General features: G+C 40.4%; 3 protein-coding genes across 3 annotated transcripts; 2 read left to right on the forward strand and 1 right to left on the reverse strand.

Annotated features, from left to right (window-relative positions):
* Positions 1 to 22,401: 22,401 nt before the first annotated feature.
* On the forward strand, positions 22,402 to 23,462 carry LOC147906484 (uncharacterized). Its single transcript, XM_087416525.1, has one exon. It carries the CDS (start codon positions 22,402 to 22,404, stop codon positions 23,344 to 23,346), a length of 945 nt encoding a protein of 314 aa, XP_087272651.1. The 3' UTR covers positions 23,347 to 23,462.
* Positions 23,463 to 24,770: 1,308 nt separating this feature from the next.
* On the forward strand, positions 24,771 to 26,277 carry LOC147906485 (uncharacterized). Its single transcript, XM_087416527.1, has 2 exons — positions 24,771 to 25,060; positions 25,434 to 26,277. The coding sequence occupies exons 1-2, from the start codon at positions 24,771 to 24,773 to the stop codon at positions 26,143 to 26,145; spliced, it is 1,002 nt and encodes a 333-aa protein (XP_087272653.1). The 3' UTR covers positions 26,146 to 26,277.
* A 30-nt stretch (positions 26,278 to 26,307) lies between these two features.
* LOC147906486 (uncharacterized) lies at positions 26,308 to 26,789 on the reverse strand. Its single transcript, XM_087416526.1, has one exon. The coding sequence runs from the start codon at positions 26,782 to 26,784 to the stop codon at positions 26,383 to 26,385; it is 402 nt and encodes a 133-aa protein (XP_087272652.1). The 5' UTR covers positions 26,785 to 26,789; the 3' UTR covers positions 26,308 to 26,382.
* Positions 26,790 to 27,377: the final 588 nt, after the last annotated feature.

Here is a 27,377-nt window from a genome sequence, read left to right on the forward strand (position 1 = left end):
ATATAAACCTTGTCCCTCACAAAAATTCACAACCTTGTCTACTTAACCTATCCAACAAAGACCTATTTCAAGACACTATATCTGCGCTTGTCAAACGCCCTAACTTTGCAGTGACACCTAAAAAGATTTCAAAGGAAAAGATTATCAGTTAAATAGAGTCAACCATCTACCGACTCCCATCAAAACAAGCAGATAATATCCGCAGACAGGTAACAAATATTCTTTTCAAAACCAAACCCCCTCTACCAAACATTACTAGACAAGAGCGATTGACCCTCCAAGACCTGAACAGAGACACAAACATCATTGTGCTTCCAGCCGACAAAGGCAAAACGACAGTAGTCATAAACACATCGGACTGTAAGAAAAAGATGAAGAACCTTATCTCGGAAAAAGCATACAAAAAGCTTGAAAAAGATCCAACTAATATAATCGCACAGAACACTAAGATCCTGGTGGAAAAAAAGCAACATTCAAAAGTAAAATCAACATTAAAACCTACATATTCTCTCCCACCAAGACTATGCAGACTACCAAAAGTGCACAAATCAAACATCCCCCTCAGACCGATTGTCAGCGCCATATATTCCCTGACATACAACTTATACCGCTTCCTAGCACAAACATTACAACCCCTCACTGGGAAATCCGAATCACACATAATTAATTCAACAGACTTCATACAAAAGATCCAAAAAAATCCGATGTTTCACAGACCTGTTTGTAAGTTTCGACGTAGAATCCCTTTTCACACAAGTCCTAATAAAAAACACATTAAACATAATAAATGCCTTATATGAAGTCCCCTCAAATCTCATCCCGCTAATAGAGCACTACTTAACAATCACTTACTTCTCCTATAACAACCAATTTTATGAACAAATTTCAGAATAGGCAATAGGCTCTCCTATTTCTCCTGTAATCGTCAACATCTTCATGGAGCATTTTGAGAAAAAAGCCCTCTCAAGAAAGACATTCAAAAAATCAAAAGTTTGATTCCGTTATGTAGACGATACATTCGTGATATGGAGACACGGCATAGCCGAACTCCGTAAATTCCTATTTTCCTCGACAATCAACATTCAAATATCCGCTTCACAATAAACGTAGAGGAAAACTCCCCTTCCTAGATGTTCTCTAAGAAAGCTGATGGTACCCTAGGCTATTAAGTGTACAGAAAATCTACACACACAGATAGATACCTACATGCCGAATCGCATCACTACTCACAAAAACAGTCTGCAATCAATTCACTTGTACATAGAGCTTTCACCATCTCTGACAAAGAACATCAGACAGAACTAAACCACGTAAAACTAGCCTTACAGAAAAATGGACATGACAAAAAGGAATAATCAAAACAATCAATAAACAAGATATCTAACAATGGTATCTGACACATAACCAGACGAAAGGATCTTATCCATTATATCAAAGGAACAACAGATCGGATTGGCAGGATATTAAAATCACAATATCCGAACTATCTTTAAATCACTCAAAAAGATAGAACAAATTTTAAGAAATCCTAAAGATCAAAGACCTCCACTGAGCTCCGTAGGAGTATATAAAATACCTTCTTGCGGGCAAGTATACCGAGAAGATGATTAATCTATGGATAAAAGAACATCAATGAGAGGGCTAAAACACCACGCAATCAGCATTATCAGAACATATCATCGAAATCTGATCATCAAATACTGTTTGACAAAACGATCACTATAGCCAACATTATATCATATTTTCCAAGAAAGTATAGAGAAGCCATAGAGATACAAAAACCCTAACAATCTAAAAAGAGATAATGGCTACAACATAAGTAAAATATGAAAAACCATTCTCCCGGTTATTGAAGACTGACCAATTTCCCCCACCTCTCTCTCACCCACCCACAATTATCTTCTTCCCCCCACCACTCCAACAAGTAGCATAATATAAAAGGAACGGCCCGGAGGAATAGCTCAGCATCAGGTTGCGCCTCGCCCTGATGAAAACTGCAAGGTTCACGAAACGTTGGCATTCCAAGAATGGATCTGGACACGGAAGAAACTCGCGAAACGCATAATCTTTATATAGAAAGCACCCGTGGAAGCCTCAAGAACATTATATTCATACAATATTAAAAATTCATTCTGTTGCAATCAAAATAAATTATTATAAAGGTTGTGTTAAAATCGGAGAAATGGAGAAAATATGGTTGCGTTCTCACAAGAATGAGCGAGGGAGGGACCCATTCTTTATTTTAAATATATTCATAATGACATGCGCTACATCAATTGGGACCTAATGTCAGCTTTATAACAGATCACTATAATAATGATCATCAGTACACATTCACTAAAAGTCTGTACATATATTTTTTTATCTCTTTATCGACCAGTTTAAAACCCTTCTATTTTAAATAAATAAATAAATAAATAAATAAATAAATAAATAAATATATATATATATATACTTGTCACTTTGTAATTATAACATTGAGTATAACCCAATTGGGCTTGAAACGCCATTTATTATTTTTAATTTGTCTTAATTCTTTATATGCAAACTTTGGATAGCCTTTTCATCATATTTCGGTAACTTTTACTTAATTTTATTCCTTTTTTCAATTTGGAATTATTATTTATTAACACAGACCTGCGGCGTACGATATTTGTCTTCCCACTACATTTCCTGCAACAACCTTCGAAAGGTTAAGCAGTCACTAACGTTAAGAAGTTATTAAAAATGAAATAGGGAATTCAACTCCGATGATGCTGACTGTGACATACCGGGTGTCTCAGAGCACCCGTACCACCCTTTTAAAAGGTAGGGATGTGTTTGTACAAAAAAATGGTTCAGACAAAATTTGTAGGATTTCGGGAGATCTATCTGATGGTGACCTTGAATTTGACCTTGAGGTCGACCTTGGGCATAACTCAAAGTCAAAGTACCGTTTTACAAATGTAAACCCTTATTCATGACATCACAAATGAAAATAGCGGAAAATTTTACGTCCGAATACGTTATTAAGCCTAGGTCAAAATTACTCTTAGAGGTCATGTGGAGGTCAAGTTACTTTTAGAGCACCCGTACCAACCTTCTAAAAGATATGAATGTGTTTGTACAAAAAATAGTTCAAACAATACTAGGTATTTACATAGCTATGATGCATCCATCTGCTGGTGAATTTGAATTCTACCTTTAGATTCATTTGTAGTCATGTACATCGATTTTTAAAGATCCCTAATTATCAAGATCTTGAACAGTCGATGCCGCCTGTGTCAGCGTTACCCAAGATGTACCACGTGGAGGTCACAAGGTCGGACTTACACCTCGTCGGGGTGCTTTTTTAAGGTGGTTCCCCTTGCCGTCACCTTTGTTCGTACGCATGTGTTCAGTCTAGATTTTCGAAGTATCCTCCACGTGCATGTATGCAGGCTGTTATTCTTCGTTGAAAATCATCCGTCACCCGACGAATTTCGACAGGATCTAGAGACTGGCTTCTCGAATTCTGTTCTTCATGTCTTCTGAAGTGGTAGGTCGTTCGCGGTATACGAGGTTTTTTATTCTTCCCCACAAATAAAAATCCAAAATTGTAAGATCCGGTGATCGTGGTGGCCAGTTATGTGGACCATATTTACCTATCCATTGGCCGCGAAATATGCGGTTCAGTTGTTGACGAGCAATGACAGACGTGTGAGCTGACATCCATCCTGTTGAAACCACATATTTAGAAGTAGTTGAAGTGGAATATCTTCAAATAAACGTGGGAGTTCGTTTTCGAGTAAATCGACATACAGAAAACGGTTTAGATTTTCTTCAAAGAAAAATGGTCCGACGATATGCGTATCAACAATTCCGCACCAAACATTGATTTTCCAGATACGTTGATGATCGATTTCTCGATACCAATGTGGATTTTCTTGCGCCCAATAACGGAGATTATGTGTGTTCACTTCGCCGTCACTTTTGAAGGTGCACTCATCAGAAAACAAGATACTTCTATGGAAAGTAGGTAATTGTTGAGTAATCCAATTACAGAATATCAGTCTTTGTCTATGATCGTCCAATGTCATGGCCTGGTGAAGTGACATTCGATATGGATGGATTCGAAATGAATTTTCTCGCAAAATTCTACTGATAGTGCTTCAACTTATTCCACTATCTCTTTCTCGTCTTCTTAAAGAATCGGTAGGATTTACAAGAGCAGAAGCAATTATATCAGGTGCCCGTACTGCACGAAGCGGACGATGAATTTGCATTCCTTTATTATAATCCGGTTGGATGATACCTTTTTGAATTATCCGCCGTTGCAAACGACTGAAAACATTGCGCGAATGCGGTGTACGATCGGGATATTCATTTCGCCACATTCTTTCAGCTTCGCGAGAACTTCCAGCCCTACCCAAAACCGACAACATTAACGCAGCTTCTTCGCTTGAGTAAGACATATCTACCTATAAATGAATAATAATCCCCGAATATTGAAGTACCTAAGTACCTACCTACCTAGGTATAAAACGCACCTAAAAAAAAAACCGACAGTTTATAAAACTCTTAAGCGAGCAAAAGGAGAAAAGCAAAACAAACAAGTAAGTTTAGTTCAGTTCAGTTTAGTTGAGTTCAGTTCAGTTCAGTTTAGTTTAGTTTAGTGTAGTTTAATTCAGTTTAGTCGATTTACTCGAAAACGAACTCTCACGTTTACTTGAAGATATTCCACTTCAACTACGTCTAAATATGTGGTTTCAACAGGATGGATGTCCAGCCCACACGTCTGTCATTGCTCGTCAACAACTGAACCGCATATTTCGCGGCCAATGGATAGGTAAATATGGTCCACATAACTGGCCACCACGATCACCGGATCTTACAATTTTGGATTTTTATTTGTGGGGAAGAATAAAAGACCTCGTATACCGCGAACGACCTACCACTTCAGAAGACATGAAGAACAGAATTCGAGAAGCCAGTCTCTAGATCCTGTCGAAATTCGTCGGGTGACGGATGATTTTCAACGAAGAATAACAGCCTGCATACATGCACGTGGAGGACACTTCGATAATCTAAACTGAACACATGCGTACGAACAAAGGTGACGGCAAGGGGAACCACCTTAAAAAAGCACCCCAACGAGGTGTAAGTCCGACCTTGTGACCTCCACGTGGTACATCTTGGATAACGCTGACACAGGCGGCATCGACTGTTCAAGATCTTGATAATTAGGGATCTTTAAAAATCGATGTACATGACTACAAATGAATCTAAAGGTAGAATTCAAATTCACCAGCAGATGGATGCATCATAGCTATGTAAATACCTAGTATTGTTTGAACTATTTTTTGTACAAACACATCCATATCTTTTAGAAGGTTGGTACGGATGCTCTAAAAGTAACTTGACCTCCACATGACCTCTAAGGGTAATTTTGACCTAGGCTTGATAACATATTCGGACGTAAAATTTTCCACTATTTTCATTTGTGATGTCATGAATAAGGGTTTACATTTGTAAAACGGTACTTTGACCTTGAGTTATGCCCAAGGTCGACCTCAAGGTCAAATTCAAGGTCACCATCAGATAGATCTCCCGAAATCCTGCAAATTTTGTCTGAACCATTTTTTTGTACAAACACATCCCTACCTTTTAAAAGGGTGGTACGGGTGCTCTGAGACACTCGGTATATAGTCAAGGTAAGTAATGATGATCTCCGATGACCCTGACCCTCCCATATATTAGGTCAGCACACCGAACAACTTTCGAAAGATTTTAGGAGTCACCTATCACGCGTTATGAAGTTATACAAAAAAATTAATACGATCTTGACTCATATTGTCAAGATCACGACCCTGTGAGTGATCATTAGATACTTTCATCAGACGAAGATGAGAGAAGACGAAAGAGAATGAAATGGGGTGAAAAAGAGAGGGGTGGTGCATGTGACTGCGGACAGAGAAGAAGAAGAAGAAGAAGACGAAGAAGAGGAAAAGGAAGAGGAAGAGAAGAAGAAGAAGAAGACATTATTTCATTTTTCACGAAAATCATCACTTTTCAATCGATTGTATGTCCAGAAAATCGGCTTGACCGATTTTTATTTCTTTTAGTCCAAATTACTCGTGGCGATGCTACCTTTCAGGATATGTTGCGTGCGATTCAAAATTTTTTATATTTTAGTAGTTCTGTACCTCCAAAAAATGGACTTTGATGGCTTGGGATAAGAGGCTTGTAGTGTCTTTATGTCTTTTACTTTTTTTTTTAACATGGCCGAAGACACTATCGCGTCTCCTGATCTCGAGCCGAGTCTCGACTTTACTTATAATGGCCCGTTCGTGATCATCGATTGCTTTCCACAGAACGAATTGGTCAAGAGTGGTATCGTGGACGTGCGATTAGACTTTAAATGTAAAGAGAACGTACCAAATACAACAGCTTATTATTTCATCATACACGATCGCGTGGTTCAGTATAATCTATTGACCAACGTTATGCGCAAAATCTTCTAAGTGCACCTCCGACATGATGTAAAATCTACGATACGTCGCAATCGACCGCAATCTTCTCGACATGCCAACATTCGTGGATTCATCGTTAACAAGAAATTTATCGTGAAGAAAATGACGGTGCTTAACAGGGGACCGTTCTCACACATTACATTTTTACGAATCTCCGTGTCATAGAAATTTTTGACAAGATGATCCGACAGATCTTGCGCTTCCTGGTTAAGTGCTTATCACCATGAATTGCGATGGGAGGATAGGATGGTCCCATACAACGAGGAGAAACGCCTGATCATGGCGGCTGTATTTGAAGATGATGCTATCGTGTACGTTAAGGGACGTGAGGAACGAACGTGACTGTGGAACTTGCTTCTGGACGATGAGCGAGAAACATGTACATCGAGACTTAGATGCAGTTTACGAAGATATGGAATCTTTATAACTAATCTGGATGTTGCTAATACTATGTGATATGGACAATTGAATTGCACGTTATAAAATGTATTGAAAATTTATGACTGATGGTTGCAAAAGAATTTTTTAAATAAAAATACGTTAACGTATTTATTACGTATTTCTTTTTCCCTTCCTTTGTAATACTCATATGTACTCATATGTATAAACGTATGTATAAACGTATGTATAAATGTATGAACGTATATGTCTGTACGTATGTACGTATGTATATATGTATGTGTGTATGTATGTATGTATGTATGTATTCGAAATATCGAAACGCTTCTGTTAAACGCGTCGCGACATGTCCAATCTGACAGTACATATATGCAATGTATAGGTAGTGTATAAGGCTTTTTTCATTCAATCATAAACTTCATTTACTAGACATGGATCAAATAAAAGAATATATACACCGAAAATCGATCGAGCGAAAGGGATACCATCCCTTGTCGTCAAGTCCGCCAAGTCTATCACCATCGAAGGAAAAAGCGAGATATTGAGAATGTTCTGGGGAAAAAGCATCAAAGTCGCCAATGTGCTCAACGTCATCAATGCCAACGAAATATAAACCATAAAATACAAACATTGATAAACTCGTGAACAAAGAAAATATGTAGGAAGACGTGATACAACATTGATAAATTCTCAAACAAAGAAAATACGTAGAAAAACCGCGATAAAACGTGTCGCGATACATTTGCAATTCTTGAAAGAGAAAAAAATTACCCCCTGTTCGATTCTAAAAATTTTACCATATGCGTCGCAATTTACACGAGTACGATCAGCCCGCGATACCCGCTTGTACGAACGGTAGAAAACATATTTCGCTAAAGACAGCACGCATCGTACAAACGAAGAAGAATTGCAGTAACATGTAAGTTTCAACATATCTATACAAAAGAAACGGTTTTTACGTACACATGGAGCATGGAGCATCGTGTGATGCGTTTACTGAGCAGACATTACGATCTGACGATTACGGGCTACAAGTATTTGGAAATTGGAATTAACGTTGGTCTACCGAGTTACATGGAGATCGTCCTGGGAGATCATCGCGGACACGAATTGTCGCTGTCTCTCGAAACGTGGAAGAGTCTCTACAAGCAGCGATGGAATATTTACAAGATGTTGCAAAACGAATGCAAAAATAATTTTATAAGCGTTGGACCGCTAACCGTCAGAGTTTGCACGCTAAATGATGCTACGCTCTCGATTCGTACGTCTCGATTCTTCGTCCGTACGCGTTACGATGACCGAAATGACGCTACGCCGTATGTTTGAATTTGACGGATCTATCGATGTAACATTCAAACGATTTGCCCGACTCGGTTGATGTCAAGTATATGCGATTCTCCAACATCGTGTCCGAAAACGCTATACGCGGTGACATCTTCAATGGACATCAGCTCGTCGATTATATTGGCTTTAGTTTTTGATACGTTCGAAAAAAACGATGTAACATGTGAATAAAATTTTTTTGTTCATATCATTATATATATACTTTCTTTATTTCTCATCCAACCTATCCTATGCCATATATACCTATCCATTGTAAGACGAAAAAATGAATAACAAGTATGAAAATAAACTCATTTTATAGCATTTACTTAGTCGCGTGATATTTGTATCACATTATATTGATGATAATGTCACCGCTTGAACATGTTGTGACATGTCATACCATGTCGAATGTTCGTGAAAAATCTGGTCACGTGATATTTGACATCGTCGCATTTATATCAAATCGCATTGATGATATCATCATTAGAACATGTCGTGATATGTCAAATGGTTTTGGGTGCGAAAAGAAAAAAGGGACATAGAACAAGATGGCAACGTATCGAGGGAAAGATGATACACATATATATATATACATATATATATTGTATATATATATATACAATATATGAGATAGCGCGCATGGCAGCGACGGCCTGCAACGCATTTTGGGGTGGACGCAGGGTCCGCAGCAGCGGCGGAGTGTGGGGTGGCGGCAGCCCACGGCGGCAACGGTGGCGGTCAATCAATGATATGTCACAACATGGCGGCATGTATCATTATATCAGTAAACAGATAGCGCCGAGGTCTTCCTGCGCCTTCCTCCTCCCTTCTTCCATGGCTACGAGTACCCTTCGCGCTTTTCCTCCGCGCCCACAAGTATTCCTCGCGCCACCCTCAGAGAACTTGGATTAGAATCCGACTACTATTCCTATTCGAATGGATTTGAACATTGTTTTATCCCTTTTTACTTTAGGCCTAAATTTAATTCCGTCTCCCGGTTAGATTGTTATATTTTCGGAATCATCGGAAACAAGGGTAAAGTTTTAAATCTTTTACAATCTCAGAATCGTTCAATGGAAAATCAATCTGATTAGATAAGAATTTAGAGATCGTAGGAGTGGATGTATATAACGTAGAAAGAGAGGATTTATCGTGTTTAAATTTGCTCTGATTCTCTAGCGGTTTTATAAATATTGACTTCACTTTTATCATGAAGACCTTGTATCATGAAAACCTCATTCATACCTGTCCACAAAGATTGCACTATTCATCCCAGACGAGCTCCCAAAAATGTATTTAGTCTGTTACGTCCAAATCCTCGAAAATTTTAAATTTATGATTCTATTGGAGAGAAGAGGAGCGGAAATGGTAAGTATATCTAGGAAGAACGGTCAGATTCTTGTCTCGCAGATATCCGCACAAAGGCGAGTACCGAGTCGAATGCATCCCTTTGTGCTCGCCTCGGAATATGGGTCAACTTCCCGCAAAGACGCTATGACATCTGTTTTCTACGAGCGGTGCGATCGTCAGTCCAAATTTTGAGTCAAGGAATCTAATCCCTTTAATTCGAGAGTGGACCACGTGCGATCTCTAAAAAAGCAAAGTTAACGATTATGAGGTCTTAGGATTTTAAATTTAGAGAACGAGAGAGATGTAAAATTATTAACATTGTTTATTATTAATCATTACCAATATATCATTATCAGATTACAAGTTTAATACAATACAATAACAAAAAATAAAGAAAAAAAAGGTTATACAAAGGTTAATAAATTTATTATTACGAATTAATTTACATATTAATTAATATGATTACTATAATAAAAAGAAAAATTTACAAATTGACGAGATAATTATTATTAACTATTTATTGGGAGTGTGCATTAATTTTAAAAGATTTTCAAGAGATGGCGTAACTAGTACTATCGCATCGGACTATATTGTTGCTACCTGTTCAAAACACCATCATGTGGCTTTAGTTTTCAATATGTGTCATTTTGCTGATGTATAAACAATATTGTTTTTTTAAGCATTGAATATGTCGAATTATGTGCCAATAAAACGCAATTTGTGGGAAGCTTTGCTTTTTTGCTTCCATTTGAAGAAAAGTGCTGCTGAAAGCCAATGAATGCTATTGGAAGCTTATAATGATTATACTTCATCGATTTCAATATGTGAGTACTGGTTTCGACGCTATAAAGAAGATAATTTTGACACGGAAGACAAAGAATGTCCAGACCAGCCGAAAAAGTTTGAAGATGAGGAAATAGAAGCTTTACTGATCAAGACTTGAGTCAAACGCAAGAAGAATTTGCAGAATCATTGAATGTTGATCGATCAACAATTTTCAGACGTTTGAAGATCATTGGAATGATTCATTAGCAAGGAACTTAGGTGCCGTGCGAGTTGAAATCGAGGGACGTCGAAAGGCGCAAAATAACCTGTGAATTGTTGCTTCAAAGACACAGAAGAAAACTTTTTGCATCGTATTGTGACGGGTGATGAAAAATGAATACGCTACGATAATCCAAAGCGCAAAAAATCACGGGCCAGGCAAATCAAGATCGACAGCAAAGCTAAATATTCATGGCAAACTCATGCTCTGTATTTGGTGGGATCAGCTGAGTGTAGTGTATCATGAACTGCTCCAACCCAACGAAATCATTACTGGAGAACGCTACCAACAACAATTGACGCAATTGAGCCGAACATTGAAACAAAAACGGTCAGATTATGCAAAAAGACACGATAAAGTGATTTTCCAGCATGACAACGCTCGGCCACATTGCGAAACCGGTCAAGGAAAGTTAAAAGCGCTTAATTGGGATATCCTATCACATCCGCCGTACGTATTCTCCAAATATTGCTTCTTCCGATTACCACCTATTTCAATCGATGGCCTGTCTGAGTAGCGCTTCCATTCTTGAAGATATAAAAAAAAATGGGTCGATTCGTGGATAGCAAAAGATGTGTCGTTCTTTCGAGATGGAATCCACCTATTACCAGATAAATGGGAAAAAGTAATGGCTATAGACAATATTTTGAATGATCAATTTGTAATTATTTTTTTACAATAAAGTCGTATTTTTACTAAAAAAATTTTTTTAGTAAAAATTAATGCACACTCCTAATACATGTTATTATCGCCAAAGAATGATGTTTTGTGTGCGGGCAGAGCTGACAGGTTTTTGTTTATTCTATTTTGTGTATGTAGCGGAGGAAAAAGAAAAAAGACTGAAGAAGAATTCCACTGGAATTAAATATGGATAGAAAGCATTCAGAATAAACACCGGAACGAGGAGGTTAGCCGGTAATTCAATGCCGGATTTCTTATGGATCCAAATAATGGGACCCGATCGTAAAAGTGTCCTCGGGAATAAGTTTGATAATCTGCGAGAATTGTCTAACGAGTGACTCAAATGAATCACTCTCTTGAATGCGAAAATAGGATTTCGGTAGTGGAGAAGGAATTTCTTCTAGAAATTACGTCCGTAATGTTCGTCGGAGAAGGAGTTCCTCTGAAAACGGAATTGAGACGATGGATGAATCGGGTGTTAGCGAAGGGATGTCAAAGAAAATTCATAAGGTTAAAGCGTCGAATAGTGCGGGAGTGTTGTAAATTCGTGTAATCTTTTATTTTCGTCCTATACATATATATTGTGTGTGTGTGTGTGTGTGTATACATATATCATGAAAACAAATGCACCGCCGCGCGGTCATTAATATCAACCCGGTATCCACGGTTCGCTCCCTCTACGCCTGTCAACCGGGCTATGCTATTACACTTCTCCCCTTTGAAGATGCTGAACCCATCCGAACCGGGCGAGCGGGATTCCCAAGTTCGCACGGGATGAACGATGGATCGATAGTTGGACTTTCCCCTGTCCTACGTCTTCATCCCGACAATCCTCCACTGCATCTTCAGATTCACAGGATTCATAAAGATCGTCTTCTAATTGTTGAGTACTCTTGTTCTGCTGCGATTGTAATTCGATGATCGGCTCGATCCTATCCTTCAATGCATTGGGTTCGTATAGCTCAGTCAGCTCGTGCTGATTGTGATGCCGCCTAAGCTGATTGGCGTTCTGGCTTTGAGTAATAGTAATTGACCGAGCCAATCCTCCCGTCTACCGATCCCGGAACCCATTGCCATTTGCCATTGTTCCCATAAAGATTGTTTCCCATAGAGTTTACAGTAAATGTTGTCGCCTATCACAAATTCATTCTATTTGGCACTGTAGTGTACTTTGATGTTCGTCTTTCATATTCCGATCGAATTTTGGCTCCTTTAGGAAGCCTAATTTTCATCTTGTGATTCGTCATTAGCTCGAACGATGATTTCATACCGAGCTCGTATGACGGGGTATAGCATAGCAAGAAATCTCGCAACTTTTAGTCGATGTTTCCCTCTGCTTTCTGGAGATCCATTTTAAGCAGGTCAACAAAGCGTTCCTCTTGGCCGTTTGACTGAGGGCTATAAGAAACTGTAATTACATAATTAATTCCCAGTGATTTACAAAAATCTTCGAATTCCCTTGAAACGAATTAAGGTCCATTGTCAGTCACAACTGTGTCGCGAAGTCCCTGCCGGGCGAAGATTTCCGACAGCATCTCAATCCTTGCCGCAGTTATATCAGTAGTCTTAAATACCTCCGGCCATCTACTATGTACGTCAACGATAATCAGGTAATAGATTCCGAGAATTGAACCGACAAAATCAAGAATGGAGATGCGACCACGACTTGCTCGGAATTGGCCAAGATTGAAGCGAGCATTTAATTGGTGACTTTGCTGCCTTGGCACATTTTCCGCATGCTCGAATTATGTCTTCGATGTCGTTGCTTATTCCCAACTAGAAAATCTTACCTGGAGCCAATACCTTTATACATACGGTTCCAGGATGACTGCTGTGGAGCTCATCAAAAATTGTCCGACGGAGCGATTTGGGAACGACGATCTGATTCGCAAAGAAGAATGCAATCCTGTTTAATGTAATTAGCGCATGCCGATGCTCGAAGAATTCCGCCACTTCACGGTTTTTGACCTGTTTCAGTTTCTGGGGCCAGTCCTTACCGATGAGTCAGGCTACTTCATTCAGCACATGACAGTTTTGAATGACCTTCTGGATCATCTCAAAAGTGATTGGGAGCTGCATCACCGTATCGATGGCGAAGGAGTTTCCTTCTCTTTCGTCCGGATGGCTGCGATGACAGTGTCTTCGTCCACTTTAGTGTGACTTGCAATGAATCTTGGCACGATATCAGCCAAAACTGCCTGTATCGACATATTTAATGCTGAAATCAAAAGCGAGCAATGTTAGTGTGTATCGTTGGAGTCAACTTGCCGTGTATACTGAAATTCCCTTTTTTAATCCGAAGATGACGAGGAGCGGTTTATGATCGGTCTGTAATTCGAATTTCCACCTGTAGATGTATCGATGAAACTTCTTGATAGCGAAGTTTAAATCCAACATCTCACGTTGAATTGGTGATAATTCCTCTCTGCCGCATTAAACGACGTGTGCACAATGGATCTTAAAAACCGTCAGCGAATTCGTGCATTAACACGGCCTCCATTCCGTAGCTAGGAGAGTCAACCGCGACAATTTCTTCGCTGGATCATAATGCGTGAGCATCAAATCCGAACCAAGAACTTTCTTTAATTGAGAGATGCTTGCTCATGCTCACGTTGCCATTTAAACTTGACGTCCTTCCTGAGCAGCCCAGCTAGAATCCGTGTATTTCCTTCATTTCTTTGACAAATTTACCATAGTATTAGGTGTTGGAATTAATTCGTAGCGTTTTACAAGTGATGGGAAGTACTTTCATTAATGTATTTTTTAATGCTCATGTGAAATAAATAACATTCTTTCATTAAAAACGCTACGAATTAATTCCAACACCTAATATAATAATTTATGACTCCTAAAAATGATGAATGTTGCTACACCCGTTGGTCTCGGAATATCCTTAATCGCTACTAGTTTTCTAGAATCGGGACGAATTTCTCGTGCATCGAGGATATGGCCGCAGAACAGAATTTTCGTCATGCCGAACTGGCACTTATCGGTGCGTAATTTCAATCCATACTGGAATGCGGCCGAGGACTTCGAACAACTTACCCTGATGCTCGGTTCGGGTAGTACCAATAATAATGTCGTCGATGAAAGCGGACACTTCGATGCCGCTTAGCATTATATCCATTAGTTGTTGGAACACTCTCGGTGCGATCTTTACTTCCGGCTGTAATTGGTTAACGTTAAAGATGCTACAGTGCGTGTTAATGGACATCAGTTTCCCGTCTAATTCCAGAATCGTCTAGTTCCAGTTGAAAAAACACGTCCGATAAGTCAATCTTACTAAATACCTCTTTATTAACCTAGCAAAGATTTGTTTTGACGGGAGCGTTAGGGAAGCATTAGGGAGCGGATATTGATTCGGTTTGAGTATATCGTTTAGTCCCGTAAAATAGTCGACACAGACTCGTATCTTCTAGTTCTTTTTCTTAACTGCGATGGGAGCCGCTGAATTCGAATATTCCGGCGTAATAACTCCTAGGTGTTGCAATCTTTTTAGCTCCTCAACAATATCCGATGCAGCATAGGAGACGGGTCGCGCCCTTCGAAATACCGTTTTGTTGCTTGTTTGAGAGTCAGCGCCACCTTTGTCTTATTGCAGCGCCCGAGACCTTCTGAAAACAAAATTGAAAATTTAGATCTGATATCAACCACTGGGTCGCCAGCGCCCGAGTCAATGCAGATTGTTGCAGACACTGACGAAAGGAACGTTCCACAGTTCCAGCGATGAGATCTAGTTAATTCCCAGCAAATTGAACTGAGCTCTCGGTGTGACGTAACATAGATCTGATCTCTTTTTATTGTCGAGCTGTATGAGGCATCGGAACGATCCCCATAATGGAACGAGATTTCCTGAAGCACTTCCGGGTCTTATGTCATAGTGTTAGTTTATCCAATTTCTGCCAGTTCGAGATATAAGATGATGGTAGACACCAAATCTAGTTGCAGCTTGACTTTTGTGCCGTTAATGCTTGTTGTGATAAACTTCCGCTTCGGAATATTGATCGCGTTCACCTCCGTCACCTGATTGTTGCTGAGGATTGTTGCGAGGATTTCTGTCCTGTTAGTGTTGCTTCCGTGTTTTCACCTACCACCTGGTTGGAGCTTTCAGGACCGGGATTCCTTTTTCCTTCCGTTCATTCTTTCCCGAATCGCTGCTTTGCAATGTAACAATATCCCATTTTGTGACTCACTTGCTTGCAAAGTGTACATTTTTTATCAATGAATTCGCATTCATGATACCGATGCAGTTCCTCGCAATATTTAGGAAAGGAGACGCCCCTCTCCCCCTCCCTTGAGCACCGCTCGTGGGACTGGCTCTACAGGAATCGGATCTTGCTTTCTCATTGGATTTCCACTTATTCTTGGCTTTCTGCTTGGTATTCCAAGGATTGGATTTCAGATGTGCCGGGAAATTTTCCAATTGAATTCTTATTGTGTTTCGGGCAAATTAGGCGATGAGCTTCGGTGACCAAATTCTACAATGTTAGCTTCTTTCAATTGCTAAGGAATCTCTCGCCGATTCGAGCTATACATATTGGTTATCGACTTTAGCTAGGAGTTTCTCCAGGATCAACGAGTCTCGAAGATTTTTTAAACCGACGAATAGTAGTACTTTAAAATCGTCCGAGGTACATTTAGCGATGTTAAATTTTTCAGCATGCTTGTTCACTTTCGCTGCGAATTGCGCGAAATTCTCCACGTCAGATTTCGATAACCCGAAACATTTATGCCGCATAGCGAATTTCGTTTTCTTGTATCCAAACAAGCTTTTGAGTTCCGTAACAGTTTCCGCGAGCGTTAAATCTGACGGTTTCTTGGGTAAGACAGTATCAGCGAATTTTTGATGATCGAATTGGACAAATTTTTGTAACAGTAATTCTTCGCGTTTTCGGTTAAGTCTGCGATCTCGGTAGTAAAGATCGATTTGTACCATGTTTCGAAGATCATATTGTTATCTGGATCATAAATGAATGGCGGCATCGCCTCCGCCAAGTCTTTCATCCGCCAAGAGATTACGGTAGCCGCTTGTGGCGGCTTAAAACACTACTAATCGAGTCACCAGGATATGCGCGCGATCCATCCTTGAATCGCTCGCCCGGTGCCGCGCTTAATGCTGACCGAACGCCCGCGCGAGAGGGCGACGCGGCATAGCAGTAATCCGCGCGTAAGAATGGTTTACCATTCATAGAAGTAAGGCTTTGCGGAAGATCTTCAGCATCTTCACTCAAGATAGAGTGAGCTCCATTCAAGGCCCTCTATTCTGGTGATAGAACATTCTGCTGTGTGTAACCTGACAAAGCGAGCTCTTTTTGGGTCTTTGTTATCATCGCAAAACGAATTCCTATCTAAGGGCCTTTGTATTTACTTCGCAAAGCGAGCTCCTGTTCCAAGGGCCTTTGCATTTAACCCGCAAAGCGAACTCGTTCACGAGCTTTTATATTTCACTCCGCAAAGCGAGCTCACTCTCAGGCCTTTGCATATCCTCGTGAAGTGAACTCGTCGGACCTTCAAGGAGCAGAGCGAGTCCCTTCGGATCTCTGCGGTGGCTTCCGGGCCACGGGAAACGTCCATACTGTTACGGAAACGTCGCCGGGACCCCTCGCACAATAGAGGGACTACCGACGGAGAAGCCGCTCGATCCGGGGGTTACTCTCCTCCCGTGGAGGCTTATACCTCTGGAACTCCCGTGAGAGAGCACCCCCATCAGGAATCCACATAGACGACCGAATACACAAGCAGACGAGTACCTTGTAGCTGTCAAGACCGTCGCTACCGTTGCCTGAGGAGTTGGAAATCGGACTGCCGATAACTCCCCTGCCAGCAACTCCGATATGCCCGAGGATACCGAGACGAAGAAAGAAAAAGAGGCTCAACCCGCGGCCGTCACGCCAGCTCTTCGGAACCGACTTCGATTTTGAGGATTCCGAAGAAGAAGAAATATAAGACACACACACACACACACACACACACACACACATCTACACACACACACCTCACATGTCCCACAATTTATATCACAAGTATCGAAAGGTATTTCTGTATATAGTATATAAAGTAGAATAAAGAGAAATATAAAGTAATTTTTTAAAGCGACACTCATCCACACTGATCATATGATCGTTGTTCTCACGTAGTTCTCGAATGAGTTCGATAATTTTCTCGTATTTTATCTTTATTTGCTCGATTAACATGCATATGGTTTCCTCTATGTTGGCGAGGTTGAATTTTGCATGTCCGATATTATTCCATTATTATGAATTCGTGTAGTCTTTTATTTTCTTTCTTTTACAATCAGTCACAAAACTTAATAAGTCTCATACATATATATATATATATATATATATATATATTATATATATATATATTAGGTGCGCAACTAAGTTCTCGCTGTTATTTTGATGCAAGTGCCATGAAAATAACAGCGAGAACTTAGTTGCGCACCTAATATATATATTAGGTGTACAACTTTGCTTCCATTTTTTTTCCGAAATTCGAGGCTTTATTGTAAAAAACTGGTTATACATTTATGATTCAAAGTATTATCCATCATTGGCCACTACTTTCACCCATCTTTCGGGCAGCGTACGAATCCCGCGTCGAAAAAACTGGTCATCTTTTGAGGCGATCCATGAATCGATCCAATTTTTTACTTCTTCATAAGACCGGAAGTGCTGGTCAGTCAGGTCGTGTGCCATGGATCGAAACAAGTGATAGTAAGAGGGAGCAACGTCTGGAGAATACGGCGGGTGGAGTAGGACTTCCCATTTCAACGTTTCCAAGTATGTCTTGACCACTTTCGCAACATGGAGTCGAGCATTGTCATGCTGCAAAATCACTTTATCGTGTCTCTCGTTGTATTGCGGCCGTTTGTCTTTCAATGCTCGGTTCAATTGCGTTCGATACTGATCGCCTGATTGTTTCGGTTTTAACAGCTCATAATACACTACGCCGAGCTGGTACCAAATACAAAGCATAATCTTGGAGCCATATGGAATATTTGGTTTGGCCGTCGACGTGGATGCATGGCCGGAACTCCCCATGATTTTCTGTGCTGAGAGTTCTGCGTAATGAACCTATTTTTCGTCTCCAGTCACAATGCGATGCAGAAATCCCTTCCGTCTTTGCCTTTTAAGCAGCTGTTCACAAGCAAACAAGCCGTTCAACATCTCTCGGCTTCAACTCGTGCGGCACTCAATTTCCTTGCTTCTGAATCACTCCCATGACTTTGAGGCGTTTTGAAATGGCTTGTTGAGTCACTCCCAATGATTGTACCAATTCTTCTTGATTTTGACACGAGTCTTGATGAGTAATGCCTCCAATTCTGCATCTTCGCAAACCTTCTTTTTTCCATCGCTATGCCGGTCTTCGACGTCAAAATCACCGTTCTTGAAACGTTGAAACCACTCACGACATGTTCTTTCACTAATAGCGGCTTCACCATAAATATTTGAGAGCATTCGATGAGCCTCAGCCGCAGATTTCTTCATATTGAAGCAGAAAATTAAAACCTCCCGCAAATGACGAGAATTTAGCTCGTAAACTGACATTTTCAATCGAGAATAATTTATGATGCAGACATAAATCGATTAATGTTTCTATGGGATTATGTTGACAGATGCCCAAGTTTATTGTATGACGTCTATGATCTATTTATTTCGCTAAAAGCATCTATAGGAAAACGGCGGAAGCAAAGTTGTATACCTAATACATATGTTTTACTCAATATGAGAAATAAAAAACACATAGTCTCAAGTTCGGGAAATAAAAAAGAAATTTTATTATGTTATTATTTGTTTTTGACTTTTCATTTTGGTAGATCTCGCTTCGCATGGTAAGTCGTATAGCAACGCCTTGGCAATGGAGGGGGGGGGGAAGTAGAACTCGTTTTGCGTGGAAAATCCACCCCTTGGCAGAAGTGGAGTGAGAACGCTTTGAGTGGAAAGTCATTTTTAAAACAGAGAATTTATTTTAAAGTAGAAATTATATAAGAAAATAATGTTTTTAAGGCTCCTGACTACTCAATCAAGAATTCTGCGTTGATGGTGGCGACACAGAATCAAACGGCGGTCTAGTGAAACCGGTAGCCACACACACACACACACACACACACACACACACACACACACACGAGCCCATGTCCGTGTGTTCGCCTGTGGTGCTCCGAGATTGAACAAGGCAGTGAGGTTTCTCACACTAATTACTTGTTTCAAGTGATCGAAAATGCTTTCTTGGCAATCTCGGCCGCTCGGCGATCCTAGGCATCAATAAGGGGCATCGTAAATAACATATAAGTTTTAATAAATTGTAGTAATAGTGTACTCCTTCCTTTAATCCAGAATAGTAAATCATGTTAAAATGCAACAGTTACGAGATACTTTACGACATACTTAATTATTTACGATTTTTTATGCGCGTTATATAGTATACTTCTTTATAAACTCGAATAGCAAGAATAGTTCAGTAGAAGTAGAATTTTACCGGAAAAAAATTATAAACCAGCCTTTCTGTACACGAAAGTCTCGAAAGGTCATCAGAAAAGAAATACGTATGTTTGAGACTTATGAAATATGCGAAAAAAATCGGAAAACGGCGGAAGCAAAGTTGTACACTTAATATATATATATATATATATATACACACATACACACAATATATATAATATATATATATATATATATATATATATATATATATCTTGTTAAATAACAGAGCTACGTGTTGGACAACGACTTTCAGGACTTCACGAGTGGCAATCTACGGTGTCGGCACGGCATAAGCGTAACAATATATATATATATATATATATATATAAAGTCGCGTTGCTCAGCCACATGTGGCTCTGTTATTTAACAAGATCGGCAGATTTGCACGTGAGCCGTCGCTGCGCTCGAACGTGTCTCTCGATTCGCTTATTCTCTCATCGATCGTGTGTTCTAAACTTTACATGCGTGCGTGCGTGCGTGCGTGCGTGTTCATTTCATAATAAACTTTTCTTGTTCTTTTTATAATAACCGTGTTGTTCATTTCTGCGGGCCGGGAATACGTCAATTCTCGAGAACGTCTGCGCGAGCCGGATGCTCGGACGTAACATTTTGGGGGCGCGTTCGGGATCGTGTAATGATTCGCCAATCATTACGAGGAAAAGAACTCAAATGGAAAGTCTGCAGGGAACGTCAGTACAGCGAGAATTGGAACAAATGATGGAAGCGACAATTCAGCGAGACGCTTCAGAGGAAACTTTTTCAAGCTGTTCTACAAGAAGTACAACAGCTGCGTGAGGACAACGTCGTACAAGAGCCGAATTTACGGAGATGTTGCGACAGCGAGACTTAGAGGTCGCACAACAGCAGCAACAACAGGATGAACTTGCGGCGACGTTGCGACAACGGGATACGAAGATTGTGCAGCTTCAGAAAAAACAGCGAGGGATTCCTGCAAACCAGCTAAGTCTTTCTAATAATATTTACAATATTCCATTGTTGCCGCAAATGACGTTGTGCATGCCAATCCTCGCGAGTGTCATCAATTTCCCTGATTCTGTCGCGAGTATTAGTAGATATACTAGGCGGGTTCTAAGCCATGAGGCTAGAGGGGAATGCGGGGTGCGGGGAAGTACTTGTAGGCGCGGGGAATACCTAACGCGGGGGAAAGAGGGTGAAAGGTCAAATCTCCTACACAATAGGGCTCCTACACAATAGGGCTCCTTTTTTTGTTATCAAAATTAGACCATGTTTTTCTTTAAAAATGCATTGATAATAAAAGGTTTGAATTTGACCATGACATATTTTTCTTTTCTTTGAAAATGTATCGATAATAAAGGCTTGCATGTTAGAGAAAGATAGAGCGCGCGTGCTACGAGTGAAGAAAGGATGGAAGAATTAATAGAGTACGAGTTTCTTTTGTATAATACAGTGAAAATATGAGTCTTTATTTATACACGATCGATTCAGTAAATACAAAATCTAAATGTGGATCCTATGTAAATAGGATTTTTTCTACATGATTTGTAATCTTTTTTCATAAATTTTGTCATAGATCTGACGATTCTGAGGATCTATGTTTTTTTTGTTTATGTTTCCAATATCGTTGGGAAGATTTTCTAATGGCAAGTTTCTTGAATATTATCACTCACAGATCAGTGATCGTTAAAGTTTGAGTTTTATGTTCGTGCTTTGTACTAACGATTGTTTTTTTTTCTTTTTTTTTTGTTGAAATTTTCATGAAACGGAGAAATTTTGGACGGAGTCCATTGGACATAATGAAATATATAAAAGTGCATAAGTGCTCGATGTACCACAGTGGTATCCTGGAAGACCAAGGAATCAGTCGCTTCAGTTACTGACGCTTCAGTTATTGATAAGCATAATATGGCTAATCATGTGAACATAGCCAACGCAGTCCAGTATATTCGAAACGCAGATCCGGAACAGTTCGCACATATCAGAGACGAAGTGTTCGAAGTACTCGAAGAAGTGAACTTCGAAGAACTAATGGATCAAGAGATCGATTCCGACGAAGAAACATTATCGGACGACGCTGGCTATACTAGCGATTTGAGCGAGATTGATACAGATTATGTACAAAAGTTTGTGTCATCATCAGAAATCCGTGCACTGAACAGCCATACAAAACATTGTATAATCCATTGTTATTATACAACGACGGATGGTGCTTTACGTATATGTGCAGAATGCATGATACGTTTGAATGAGACTGATATCGCAGGATTGCATCTCATAAGGAAGCACGATGTTGGACATATTTACGCGCTAAGTGGTCAGTCTTGCACAAATTGTAGACTACCAACATACCTTATATTTCCATGCAACAAGTGCCCACAGTGCACACATTGAAAAAACTATTGCGAATAGTATTGTGAATGAATCACATGCAAGTGCTCCGTAGAAGAGTGTGATCTAAAGACTGTAAAAAAAAAGACATGGAAAATCACGAGCGAGTACGCGAATTGTTGGAACAGTGCGGCCGGGTCGCTATTCTGGTGGAATATTTCGCGTGGCTGCAACGATGCAACGAGTGCATCGAGCTTGAAGAACTTTGTCGTGCCAAGCGTCCGCGTCTCGCGTTGTCGTTGGACACAGACAATCCATGGTGGCGAGGATCGCACGACTCGCGAGTGCAAAAGTGCAATTGGAGCAACGTTTCATGCACATTGGTGGCGACTACGCGAGTGGCGAGTACGCGAATCACGACGAAAGATCTCTCATCTGGCGAGAGATCGACGCCGCGTTTGAAAACCGTGTATCGACAGGTGCTGTGATAAACTCTAATCACATTGAGCCGCGACGGTTTTTGGAAGACGCGAAGGAAATAGTGTTCGAGCGTGTGCGAGACGCAGTAGAAAGACACGGTAGCACAAAAGTGAATACTGCGTTCAATGGCGAGTTTGCGACGAAGGATAAACGTGCCAATAAGAGCATAACTACAAAGAACAGCGAAATATATCGTTGCACCGATATGCACGAGTGGTACGAGCGACACGTCGTCGAGCCTATCCTAGCATCGCTCGAAGAATTCCAGGAACGCGACAGCGGGTGGGCATTGTCGCGAATCCTTAATTTGATAGTGAATGTAAATAAACATAATCCAATGCACGCAGGATGTGACATCGAAGTGCCACGAGAAATAGTGACGAAACGGGCGGTGATCAGTGTTCATTTGGCAGACAATGCATGTTTCGCGTGGTCGGTGGTCGCCGCTCTGTATCCTGCAGAAACATATGTAAATCGGGAATCGTCATATCCACATTATACAACAGTACTAAATCTCGCAAACATTGATTTTCCAATCACTTTAAAGGATATTTATAAATTCGAACGGTTGAACGCGGTGTCGATCAACGTGTATGGCATCGAGAATAAACTTCCTCTGCGACTCACCAATGAAAAGAAGGAGAAATACGTCAACATGCTGTACGTGCAAGATCCACGCAACGATGGTATTGGACATTTTGCATGGATAAAAAACTTATCCCGTCTCGTGAGTTTGCAGATTAGTAGAAAAAAGAACAAGAAATTTTTCTACGATCGGTAAATATATTATACATGAAAAATTATTATAATTTTCCGTCTCATTAATAAAATAATGGTAATAGTTATAATTTTTTTTCTTTTTTCAGATGCATGCACTACTTCAATACCAACGAAAAATTGCAGTCGCACGTAATGGACTGCGAAAAGATGAATGACTTCGCTATCAAACTGCCGAGCGTGGACGACAAGTGGCTCGAATTTGAGAACCACTGCAATAAGCAGAGCGCCCCATTCATCGTCTACGCTGATTTGGAGTGCGTTCTACGGAAGATGGAACTTGAAAGGGAAAATGCATCGTCATCGTCGTCACACGCATCAACAGCACGAGGTATTTAGTATAGGATATTACGTGCGATGTTCATACAACGACGCGTTATCATTGTATCGGTTCCGTCGCGATGAAGATTGCATAACGTGGTTCGCGCGACAACTCAATGATTTGGCGAATCAAGTTAAAAATATAGTATCCACCAACGTACCCATGGAAACGTTGTCGAAAGAACAATTGGAGGCGTACCGTAGCACGGTATATTTGCCGACGCGTTGCCATATTTGCGAGAAACCGTTCGCGCCGGACGATACGCGGGTTCGCGATCATTGCCATCTCACCAGTAGATTCCGTGATCCAGCGCATGCAAATTGTAATTTAAATTATAAAAATTCATTTTATATTCCGATCGTTTTTCACAATTTATCAGGCTACGACGCGCATTTTATAATTAAAGAAATTGCTACCGCGTTCGAAGGACATGTAAATATACTACCGATAAAGAAAAATATATTTCATTCACTAAAAATGTCGATAGCACCAAAGACACAAATGAAAAGAATTTTCAGAAAAATTGCATAAAATTACGATTTATCGATTCTTTAAAATTTCTAAACGCAAGCCTCGATAAATTGACGTCGTTTTTAAGCAGAGTCAAATTAAAAATTGTACGTTCCGAATTTCCAACATTATCAGATGAAGAATTTGAATTACTCACACGAAAAGGTGTCTTTCCGTACGAGTACATTGATCGCGTCGAAAAATTGCAGGACACGCGCTTACCACCGTGCGAATTATTTTTCAGTTCGTTGACAGGCGATACAGTATCCGAGAGCGATTACGCTCACGCCGCGAACATCTGGAAGCGATTCTCCATTCAAACGCTCGGCGAGTACAGTGATCTGTACTTGAAAACTGATGTCTTGTTATTGGCCGACATTTTCGAAAATTTCCGCGAAAGTTGTGTCGCGAGTTACGGTCTCGATCCTACGCATTACTATACATTGCCTGGTTTCACGTGGGATGCGATGCTAAAACATACGCGTATAAGATTCGAGTTACTCACCGACATCGATATGGTAATGTTCATCGAGCGCGGTATACGCGGTGGTCTCAGTCAATGTTCCAGTAGATACGCATAGGCTAATAACAAGTACATGCGTTCGTACGACTCATCGAAACCATCGTCGTACTTGATGTACTACGATGTTAACAATTTATACGGATGGGCGATGTGTCAACCATTGCCATACGCCGAATTTCGATGGGTCGAAGACGCTGCGAATTTTGACGTGAGTGCGATCGCTCTGGATTCATCCATCGGTTACATTCTCGAAGTCGATCTCGAGTATCCACAACATCTACACGATCTGCACACTGACCTGCCATTTTGTCCGACGCGCGATAAGCCGCTCGGCAAGCGTGAGGCTAAACTTTTAGCGACGCTGTACGATAAACAGCGTTACGTCATCCACTACCGCAACCTGCAGCAATGTACTCGTCACGGTCTTCGCGTAACAAAGATTCATCGAGTACTACAATTCGCGCAATCTCCATGGCTTCGCGATTATATTGAACTCAATACAAATTTCAGAATTCGCGCAAAAAATGATTTCGAGAAAAATTTATATAAATTAATGAACAACGCAGTATTCGGTAAAACTATGGAAAATGTGCGCAATCACGTTGACGTAAAATTATTAACAAAATGGGACGGACGGTACGGTGCGGAGACAATGAACGCAAAACCGAATTTCCACAGCCGTAGCATCTTTGCGGAAAATTTAATCGCTGTCGAACTGCACAAACTCGAGGTGAAGTTCAACAAGCCGATTTACGTGGGTATGTGTATACTCGACATATCGAAAGTCTGCTTGTACGAATTTCATCACGAGTATATGTTATCACTATTTCGCGACAAATGTAAAATTATGTACACCGACACGGACAGTCTTGTATACAGAGTGCGAGAACGTTTACGAGACTATGAAACGTGATATCGCTAGATTCGACACAAGTGATTATCCGATGGACAACGCGTACGGTATGCCTCTCGCGAACAAAAAAGTACTTGGTCTGATGAAAGACGAAAATAACGGTGTGATAATGACCGAATTCGTTGGTCTCAGAGCGAAGATGTACGCGGTGAGGGTGGATGGCAAGAGAGAAACTAAAAAAGCGAAAGGCGTAAAGGGTAACATCGTAGCGCGAACGATAACGTTCGACGATTACACGCGGTGTTTGAATGAAGAGATTGAAATGACTCGTCGTCAATCGTGTATACGATTTAAACTGCACGATGTGTACACGATATCCGAATCGAAAATCGCTCTGAGTCCATACGATGACAAACGATACATCGTACCAGACTTGACGGAGACGTTACCGTGGGGCATTGGCGGATACCTTTGTAATATATGTGTGTGTGTGTGTGTGTGTGTGTGTGTGTACCAACATTTATATCACTATTATGTTTTTTCTACATTTTCATACAGTGTACATGTTACTATTATCATTATAATTTACACGTAATGCATTTTTTTTTTACATTTATATAAATATTACTATTACGTTTTATGTAGTATCATTTATTATGTATTATTATTATTTTCATTTTCATGTATCATACATTTATATACGTATTTTATATCTGTATACTGCAAAAAAACGAAGATGAATGGGAAATAATAAAAAATATACTTAGTTTATATACTTATATTGATATATTTTTTTATATGTAGAAATAAAATACATGAATCAAAATTTGTATCAAATAACATTGTTTTTGTGTATCCATGAATTGTGTGATTCATCGAATCCCAGCCACTTGACGTACACTTTGTCTCCCTTCCTGCGCAGTACTTTCTCCACGAGATACACGTCTGGATGAGTAGCGCGATGCAACTCATACTCGTAGAACGCTCCAGCGACGGATTTTCCGCAATAATCCTCGAGTAAATAGGTTACAGGATTGGTACGCTGCACCTTAACGATCGTAAACACTTCGGTGGTCCAATTTGACATGTAACCCTTCTCAAAAATCGTTTTGTACTTGCTCACGCGTACCGAATCGCCTATTTTGAATTTTGCAGGACCCGCGATCTTTATCGCGCTGTACACCGTGTCCAAGAGTCTTTCGGCGATCGCGGGAGTTACTTCGGCGGGTTGCATGCCGATGGTGCGATGCTTGCGCGCGTTGTAATCTGGCACAGGAGACGCGGCAGCTCGTCGACCCACTTATAATTGCCGTTGAGCGTAAACATCTTCCACATATCGTTCTTAAGCGTTGAACCGCTCAACTACTGACGCTTTCAACGTCGAATACGTGGAATAGTGATTAACATTGTGCTTTTTCAAGATTTTCTGCACATCGGCGTTGTAAAACTCTTTCCCCATATCCGTTTGTAAATTTTTTGGATATCTTCTACTCTCTCGAACGATCTCAGCGATAGCGTTAGCCGTCTCGCTTCCACCCTTGCTCTTGAGTGGTACGGCCCACGCGTATTTGCTCAACACATCGATGACGGTGAGTATGTAATGGTGGCCTCTGTTGAAACCTGAGTACGGACGCATCTCAACGACATCAGCCTGCCACAGATCGTCGTATCCCCGAACTATGACGCGCCTTCGCGGAAAATTTCTTCTCGCAGGAGCATGCAATTCCTCAACGAGTTGACGTCTCTCGGAGCTAATTTTCTCTCTCTTTTTCTCAGATTTCTTTTTCATGATTCGACGTGTAATACACTGAGTACGAGAAAATAATG

This window comes from Acromyrmex echinatior, unplaced genomic scaffold, assembly GCF_024713525.1.
Source record: "Acromyrmex echinatior isolate Ae372 unplaced genomic scaffold, ASM2471352v2 Scaffold27, whole genome shotgun sequence".
Taxonomy (NCBI): domain Eukaryota; kingdom Metazoa; phylum Arthropoda; class Insecta; order Hymenoptera; family Formicidae; genus Acromyrmex; species Acromyrmex echinatior.